Raw genomic sequence first — 9,716 nt, 5'->3', positions numbered from 1 at the left:
AAGAGATACAGTGTTTCCACCTCTATTTGCATAAACTTTTTGGAAAAAATTGTATTTAATTTACTACTTATATTTAAAGGTCTTGCCATAGTTTGGCTAACCACTCAGCAAGGACTTCTCCATGGTTTCTCTCATCTGCCATCTTGCTACAGCAGCAAAAAGACTCATCTATATTAGTGTCTACGAAGCATTCTGAATTTTTTATGAATGAACATGAGCATGTTCAATTTATAACTTATTCCCACTACTACACCATCCAACAGAAAAACTTGCTTTTATTGATGAATGCCTCAAGGAACAATCTCAAGGCCAGTTATAAGCTCCACCATGTGGGAGAGAAAAAAGCAGGTCTGACAAATTACCATGTCAGGAGAGATAAAGCAGCTTACGCCCACAGTAGTCTGCTGACTGATGTTAACACTGGATGGAACCCAGCATGGATTAGCCTCAGCTCACATTAAGTGACTGTTCCTGTGCTGGCAGAAATGTAAACAATACTTGATCTCTAACACATTAGTTTTGCATCAAAAGATGAAAATACCAAATAAAAGAAAAATGTCGAGAAACTGTTTTAAAGTGCAACATAAGCTTGAGGGGTCAACTTACCCCGAGCTGCAAGTCTGTAACTCAAGTTACATACCTTGGAATGGTCAGCCACTAAAACAGCTCTGGGGCAAAATTAACTGTTTCAGTACAAGGATGTGGAGCTTTTTGTTCTGTTCTGTTTTTAAAGGTGACTGGTTTTAGCCCTGGTATCAGCTCAGCCAAAATGCAACAATCTGCATTACACTTAAGGAAGTGACAGTGTGTTCGGAAAAACATTAGGAGATTTCAAAGGTTTAAGAAAAGGTAAATTTCATACAATACTCACTTTTCTCTTCTGGTTTTCTCTAACTTGTCTTTCAAAACCATGATCTCCTTCTTGAGGGCAAGCTGCTGGCTCTCTGCATCCCGCAGTTCTTTCTTCAGACTTTTTATTTCATTAGCATGCATCATTTCACGTTTAGATAGTTCCTCTTCATAGAAAACACTCTTCTTTTCCAGGTCTGCCTTTAATTTAGTGATCTCTTGCTGGTGTTCTATACTGCTTACCCCAGGTGAGCGACCAACCTGTTTTTGCTAAAATAAACAGCCCCAAATTAACAGTCAGGGATGCTGAAAATGATGCTCAATAACAACTCAATATTCCAAAGCCTTTATTTAGAAATATCCCATTAAAACCTTGAGTTAAACACATCTATTTCAATTCATTTCAAAATTAAGAGCATAAATCAGAATGACACTCTATTATTTTGCTATTTAAGTGCAGTAATGTTTTCAAGCTACTGAAAATTTGATCATTAAATGCCTCTGGTCATGTTCTGACTCCCCTTAAGCACAGTCAGAAAGTGACCACAGAATTAAAGACTTTGATGCTGCCACTCACACAGCTGACAGCAACAAGCTGAAGTGACTTTCAGAAAAGCAGAATAAGAACTAGGACAATAATATATTCTGAAGGACAAATAATTTCTGGAAAAGCTATACTAAGACAAGCAGAGGCTTAACTGAAAGCTAAAGTCTAGCTACAGAAATACTACATGGATTGTAGCAGTCAGGAGGAAAATCTGACCTATTTCACTTGAACTGACCATTTCTATCATAGTGGATTAATATGATAAACAAGCTTTAAACAATAAGAGTAATTACTTCACTTTTTGCAGTTTCATAGCTCTCTTAGTGAGGTCTTCTGGCATTTCAATAGTCTTTAAACACTGCTTCAGGATACATACACATTTGCACCAAATGCTGCACTCACTAAACTCAATGTCCTGCCATAATGTAGAGGAGGAGCAAGATCAGGTTCAAAATGAGACAGTGGCATGGCATGCACTGAAATCCAAGTCTGGAAATGATTTTTTAATGTCAACATATGGACAATTTGGTTTGGAATGTCTTCTGGTTTTTAAAATGTGTAATGAAAGGTGTTCTAAGTAAAGGAAATTCATAAAAATACTTTGAGAAAGTGCAGGTGACTGAAAAACCTACTTCCTTATGGTGACTTTGTCACACCTTCCAGTGGATTAAAGGTATTTTGTTAATTATATCTCCATTCTTACCATGAGATGCTAAAAATCTCTCAGTCACCCTTAATTTGGCATGGCTTTGGGTAATTTTCTTTTCCTGATGTATGAGCAGGCTTTAAGAGCTAAACGTCATTGTAGAGCATTCTGATGAGCTGAATTTGTACCATGACAAATTCTGTGAGAAAGCTGGGCCTTGCTGTTTGTGTCAGCAAAAAACTGCAAAACCCCCTCCATGTACAAGCCAGAGATGTGCTGCTACTGCACTGTTTTCTCTAACTCATCAAAACAACCATCTGGTTTGATCTAAGAGTAAAATCCTGCCCTTAGGATGCAGAACGCTAAATTGGAGAAGGAAGATACCATCCTAACAGGAGATGCTTTGGAGAAAGGCAGATTTTTTTTAAAAAAGCAGCATAGGAATTTTCTTTCATTCACAGGCACTGTGAAATTTGTTTGTTACTGTCCAACATCCTAAATTGTTCACACATACAGGGTAATGGAGCACAGAAAAAGTTTAGGCTTTGCAACATCCTCTAGCAGGTACACAAAATGTTTTAGTGGAATTGCACACTTTTTACCACAGTGAAAAGATACTATTGCAACCATAAGAGAGATTGTGCAGTAGAGGAGAAAGCCCAATGGTATTGGACAATGGCTTGGAGAACTAGAGAGATACAGTAAACACAGAATACGTTTTTAATTGATGTGAGCACATAAGAGATGTTTTCATATGTGCCTATTTCAAATGGACAAATGGTGCAACTGAGACAGAATGCACCTCCTGGCACATTGACAGCTGCTGTTTAATGCACTCCTCTCAGCTAACAGGGCACACTGCTGACTAACACTGAGTCTGATTTTACTGAAAATCTGAATTCATGACATCCACAGGATCCCCTCTGTCCACACACTTGACTGACAAGTTTGCAGAGCCCCAGCAGGTCAGTGCTGCACAGAAGGACAGACAGAAGGCACACTGCCTTCTTCCCAACAGGCTCTGCTTCATCCATGAACTCTGACATTATCCTTTACCACAGCCTCTGCTCCTTTCCTGAGGAAGCTGCACCCAGCCCTCTGCACCTCCCCAGATGATGTGAATGAGAGTCACAGTGTTCACGTCTTGGCCAGCAGCTCTCTTGTCATTTAAGTTCCTTCAGAACTGCCTCAGGTGACTTCACATCTGACTCACCTGCCAGCTCTCCTGCTCCCTGCAATCATCCCAGACAATCCAGCCTATTTGCCCAGCCTGCTGCAAAGAACACACTGGGTGGCAATCTCCCCTCCTTCAGCAGTGAAGTCTGACACACTGAGGACTTGTGGAGCATTTTATGCCACAGCTCTATTAGCTCAGAGATTGCCTTTTCCATCCCCAAGCAGCCCCTTGAGTTTCTTGAGGTTTTCTGCTTTGGATTTAAAGCAGAAATCCACAATCACTCTGAGCATCCTCTGCAAAATGCTTCCTAAATTCTCTTTATTCAGGTTTCAACATCCTGTTTACACTTAACCTTCCATCATTTATGGTTTCTTCTATTCTCCTCATTTGGAGAAACCTTCCTTTCTCCTTTAAATACTTTTGTGTAGGAGAGCTTCCTGAATTTAACAAAGGAGCCATGCAGAGCTTTTACTGAATGGACAGTACAGTATCACAACATCACTCATGACCCAAACTGTGCCTACTGAACTGTAAAATATTACCAAGAAAGCTAAAATTCCCTTTTCCTCTTCTGACAAACTTGCCCTGCTGTTATAAATCAACATATCATTTATTCTCAACAGATCTCCCATAAATTCTTCTCGCCTCTTAAACTATCATACAAACTCTTTGCTGATGGGGAAGATTCATGGAAGCAGAAGGAACACATGTTAATTTTCAGATAACAATCTGAATTCACAGCAGTAGAAACTTCATTAATCCAAACTTCATATTGAATGAATTTCCTTATTTTCTTTTAGCAGAGGAAGGCCAAATAGAAGAATGTTTGCATAAAACCATCAAATTTTCTGTGCCATAACTTAATGTTGATGAATGTCCCAGACACTTCTAATGAAAAAAGACTTGGTTTTTCATTTAAATTAAGACCAGATTAAGACTAATCTCACATTTTGCCCACAAGTTTAGAATTACCCTACTGCATGAAACATTTGGAACAGGATTTTGCTGTGAATGAACAGCAATTCACATAAGTAAATTAAAAACTTTCTATTCAATTTTTGAGAAAGCCTAACTTCTCTAGAGCACTGCATAAAAAGCTAAATCACAAAATAAAGTAACAGTTAATATTCTTGGCTGCCTTAAATTTCTTCTTTTAAAATCACATGCACATGTGAGCAATCTCATCAATATAAATAAAGTCTTCCCACTCAATACTGTTCTTGGATAAAAATGCCTCATCCTCTGGCTGAGAGGCAGAATGTGTTAAAACTGTTCCAGTATGGTTACATCAATTGACATCCATTGTGCAGGAAACATGAGGAACAACACAGCAGACAGAACACCTCTACGGAAACCTGCCTAGATTGCAGGTTTATCTTCAAATATTCAACCATCTTAGGCTAAAATAAAAAAGCTTTTAACAGGTAAAGTTAAGCAAAGCATTAATGGAAGCAATGTGGTAAGACAAGGTTGATTATTAAGAAACAGCACATCAGGCAAATGTTAATTTTTCTGGGCAATAACGCAATGCATGCCTGTGTTAACATTCAGCACCAAGTGAAGTGACAGACTGACAAAACCCTTTTGTCCTACATCTGAAAGCAATCAAACAGATCCAAGTCCTAGTTGACTAGTAAGTGTGCAGGTGTTAATATCAAAACAGACTAACCTTTAGCCCTTCTACTTCACTTTCCAACTGTTTAGAGTACTGTTCACTCCTCTCTCGCAATTTCCTGTCTTTGGATGCCTCAGCAGCTGCAGCTTCAGCTTGGACTTCCAGCTACAAAAGTACATACGTTTTTAATAGATAGGATTCTGCAGGTTTTTTTTCAAAATCTATTGATGGTTTTCAATATAAGAGAGAAATCTTCAGCACCAAACTGAACACTTCAAAGTCTTAGAAAATAAAATAGGTACTGTTTGAAACAACAGACAAAAGGTTAAAGATTTACAAATTTAAAATAATACTCAGAAAACCTTATATATAACTTATTTCATAAAGTCTAAACAGTCTTCTCACCACTTACTTCTTTTTTAAGTCTCTCTGTTCTGCGTAACTCTTGCCTTAAACTTTCTACTTTTTGCATCACCACTTCCATTTCTTCCTCCTTATCTCGGAGCTGGCGGGCAAGCTTTTGTTTTTGAGAGTGCAAGTCTGTCAGCCGCTCGTTCATCTCTGAGAACTCCTGCATTGCCAATTTCCGCTGGCTGTGTGCATCTTTCAGCTCTTTGGCTTGGGATTTTAATCTGTCACTAGACTCTGCCAGTTCCTACAGTTTAAAAAAAGAATTAAGTAATAAACCTAGAAAGCTACAAGGCCAATTCTGTCTTTGGATGAGTATCTAATACCTTCTCCAGAGTGAATAGAAACTACATATTCTTTTTGATTTCATGAATGCATCTACAACACAGATTGGATGCCTCTACAAATAAGGAAAGAAGCATGTTTTACACTACTAGAGTGAGTAAAGCTCCATAAATGTAAACCAAGTAAGAATCAACTCCATTATTACAGGTAAACATAATGGTGTTCAAGCACTTGCATTACAATACAAAAACACCTTGCTTTCTTAATGCAAAAATGTCATTAGCATTGGTTTTTAATAATTACTTAAATAAATTACAAGAATCTCAAGTGTTAAATGGTTAAAATTGAATGGAAAACTCTGCTCTATGAAAATTTTTACTCAAGAATCTTTAGAAAACTGGCCTGCAATGGCAAATATTATTTCCATACACTATACCTTAATATCAAATATCAGAGAAAGTTTCAGGCAATAAAACACTACAGTGAATAAAAGCAATATGTGATAACTATCCTTTTCAAAGAATCAGTATGAAATAACACTGCTAATGCAGTGATAACTCCACACCACAATACCTTAACAAAGCTTGCTGTGCCCTAGATGTGTGCCACCACACTACCAATCAGGGACCACAACAGTTTAAATAGTTCCATAATGTTCAGTCAAACCAGAGCAGAAAAGAGAAGCAAGGAAAAGCAAATTTCAGGATAAAAAAAAAACACCAACTGGAAGAATTAATATTTGGCACTGCTGACATCCATGCAAATCTAAACATGTTTCTAAGGTTCTTAAAAAGAGGTCCTAATCACTAAGAGTTGGTTTAGAAGAGACATAGTCTTTCTGGGACAAATTGGCAGCTTTTTAAATTTTAAGAGCCTTAAGGGTCAGAAGAAACAGTATTAAACACAGCTGGCACAGCAACTTTAGTGTGGACTCTAAAATACTGAGCCAATATAATTACAATGAAAAATAGGTTTTATGTATTTCACACCTGATTACAGGTTGATTTAATAACAAATACAAAAAAGAGCCATGAAAGACAGTATGTTATAAATAAGAAAATGAGGGATCAGGGAGATAGAGAAGAAGAAATAAAACCTAGTATTTAGCTGTAGTTATTTCAAATTACTTTTCAATTTTCATACTTGGGCAATTTTTCACATCTCCCTCTGGAAATACTTCTGTGACATAGTCTTAATACCGTATTTTTCACATTTTTTCACTGTTAAAGCCTCACCCATACTTCAGATTAAATTGTCTGGAATAGTTCTTCTCTACTCTGTCTTCTAACCCCTATCATTATCACTTAAATGTGAAGCTCTAAAACCTTTTTTGCAGCCACCATGCAATTTGGATTATGGAGTTGCTCACTATCTGGAAGCAATCACTTAGGGAGCACCCAGCAGTCATACAGACAATGTGTTAAATAATGTCCTTTTCTTCAACAAAAAAAAAGGCAGAAAGCTAAGTAGGTCATGCTACACACTTGTTATCTGCTCATTAGTTATACACTTGAAAGTTATTACAGGCAAAATGAACAAAAATAGAACAGTCTTGAGGGTTCAGAACAGTTGCTGACAAAATGATTTTACCTTATTAAGATCTTCTCTCTCTTGCTTCAGCGTTCTGACTTGCTTCTCAAAAGCCTTTATTTGTCTGGAGGCATCATCCAATTCCCTCCTTGCAGTGCTGGCCTCCTCGAGCTGCTGCTCCAGCTGACCAGATTCTAGAAAAAGCAGCAGAACTCTAAATATTCTAAGGGAAAAATCAGAATTCTACAATAGCATAGCCTAGCTGCTTGAAGCCCCTTTGATATTTTTTCTGGTTTCCATTTCATCACAAAATAAGGCAATTCTTATCTGGTTTAGAAAAGGGAGCAGGTTGTTTCAGCTGCCATTATCTGCTTTTAAGGGAACAGAATGAAAGGTCCCAGCTTGCTGGAATATAACACTAAAATGATAATAACGTGTCTTCTCACATTATATTGACCATGCTCTATAGATAAATTTGTAATGTATGCTTTAACACAACTTGTACATTTGACTTTTATGTGCTGTGATGTAATATATAATACATCTTTTATTACACAGTAATTATAAACAGTCTCCCTCCTCCTCCCAATTCCCCCCAAAAAGAAACAGTAAAAATAATGGGTCACTCAAGAGCTGGCAAGTGTTCTCCTGTCAGTACCCTTAAAATTAACTTCAGCTGATTTTACTTATTTCTAGTGTGAAAACCACTTGTTTTTATGTGATCTGCTTTATTACTACTATAAATAAGGGAGAACTATTGCAGCCAGTTTCTTACCAACAGTCAGTTACACAGTGACAGTGTATTTCTATGGCACAGTTAAATAATGTCACATAAATACCCTCAAATTCTACAAGAAAACCTGAAACTCATAAAATATGGCAGCTGATATTTTCTAACTAGTGAGTGGGGTGTTTTTTGCCTCATAGTCTTTACTTAAAAAACAAGACTTTAAAGCAAGATATATAGGAAGGTAAGTTAATTCCAAACTCTATGAAATCACTGGACATGTTTTCTTTTATTTCAGTTGTGGGCAGGTCTTCAGACCACTTGTATTTACCCAAAGAACAGGAACCCATCTATATTCTTAATAACAGCCTTTAACTACATTTTCCTAAATGTAACCCTAAGAGACTGGCTCTTGGAGAAGTCAAATATAAAAACAAATACATTTTTAAGAGGGTTAATTTCTGAAACACAAGAATTTTATAAGCAAATTAATACCATTAGCTTATACCCAGAAAAATATTCACTATTGTTTTAATTCAGTCACTCTTGTTTAAAAATTTAAAAGAATGCACTTAAATAAGAGATGCAGCTCAAAGCCAGAAATTATTAACTGCCTTCCTTATGTAGTCTACTCTGAAGTCAGTGAAAAGAAAGTTTATATATGGCTCTGCTGAGCCAAGATAAATCTCTCTTCTTTGCATGAACTACTTTGTTCCACAGCTCTGTTTTCCTCTTGCATTGCTGCCCTTTACATATTTGGCAATATTAAAGATTCCTCAAAGTTTTCTCCTATGTAACTTAGCGAACAAAAATTATAACTTTGACCTCAAAAATTGAAAGCATATGCTAGCTTGTCATTTCCTGGAAAACCAGATAGACAAGAAAAATGTATTTTTCTAAGCCCTCCCGGTGACACTCCTGAATTTGACACAATTTTGAGCTCATTCTTTATTACCTTTTTAAGCAGGTGTTTACTCTTACAGCTTCAGAAAAGGCAGTAAAACAGGTTAAAGAATGTAACAAAAAGCTAGGTGTGACATATGTGTTGTAAATGGTAATTTTCCATTTAATCACCCTAGTTGTAACTAACATTTTAGATAATATATCCAAACACTCACTGTAATATATTATTACATTTAGTAACTCAATAGATGAGCCCAAAGCATAAAAAGGTCATCTCTGCATCTGAACTGAACCTTCTTAAAGTTTATCAGATCTTTTAAAGGTTATCCAGAAAACCTGGAACTAGCTCCCTCATATTTGGAAGCATTCAGACATGGCCATCACTTGGTTTGTTTCTGTATTCTGCCATTAATACAGTTCTAAGATCTATCTCAAAACCTCCATAAAAATCAAGTAAAATAGAAAATTCTCTTTCTATTTTATCAAATTTGCTGGTATTAGCTGCAGCTTAAGGCACAAAAGAGTCTTTTCTAATAAATGGATCAGACAAAGCATTCAAGTATATACTGGCAAAGTTGTGCAGTGACTGGGGATGGGTTAGGCAGCTCTACATCTTCCTCATTTGATCCTATTATTTACTTCCAAACTAAACTCCAAAAGTACACATTCTGTCTAGGAATAAATGCACAAATATGTACGTGGTGTGAAGCAGAAAATTACTTTAGGAAAAAACTTCTCAGTATTGACCACCTTCACCAGACTTTAACTTCTTTTCAATTTCAAAAGGGACAGCAGATGTGTTGGGGAATGTTTCCACACCTTTACTATTTTTTTTTTCAATACCAAAGGAAGTGAGTGATACTTTCAGCAGTGAACTAAGTTGCAGCTCAATAGTAAAGAAAAAAATACAATTTAAAGCTGATTTTGATGTTTTTCTGTGAATGATTCTGTTTCATTCAAAAATTGTTCTTGTAAATGTTGCTTTTCAGTCTACAAGAAGAAGAAAACTGAAGAAGAAAACTGAAAAGT

At 36.6% G+C, this 9,716-nt stretch overlaps 1 protein-coding gene across 4 annotated transcripts in view; it reads right to left on the bottom strand.

The window, feature by feature from the left end:
- Positions 1-9,716, bottom strand: part of CDC42BPA (CDC42 binding protein kinase alpha) — a 179,124-nt gene that overhangs the window by 57,880 nt on the left and 111,528 nt on the right. For all 4 annotated transcript variants that reach the window (XM_031061941.1, XM_031061938.1, XM_031061939.1 and 1 more), the window contains exons 12-15: positions 7,118-7,251; positions 5,247-5,489; positions 4,889-4,999; positions 872-1,119 (exon numbers count right to left, since the gene is read on the bottom strand). In XM_031061941.1, coding sequence (XP_030917801.1) covers positions 872-1,119; positions 4,889-4,999; positions 5,247-5,489; positions 7,118-7,251 — 736 coding nt within the window. The remainder of the gene's footprint in view (positions 1-871; positions 1,120-4,888; positions 5,000-5,246; positions 5,490-7,117; positions 7,252-9,716) is intronic.

This window comes from Geospiza fortis, unplaced genomic scaffold (genome assembly GCF_000277835.1).
Source record: "Geospiza fortis unplaced genomic scaffold, GeoFor_1.0 scaffold88, whole genome shotgun sequence".
NCBI classification, from domain to species: Eukaryota; Metazoa; Chordata; class Aves; order Passeriformes; family Thraupidae; genus Geospiza; species Geospiza fortis.
This window is presented reverse-complemented; position numbering and strand designations above follow the sequence as displayed.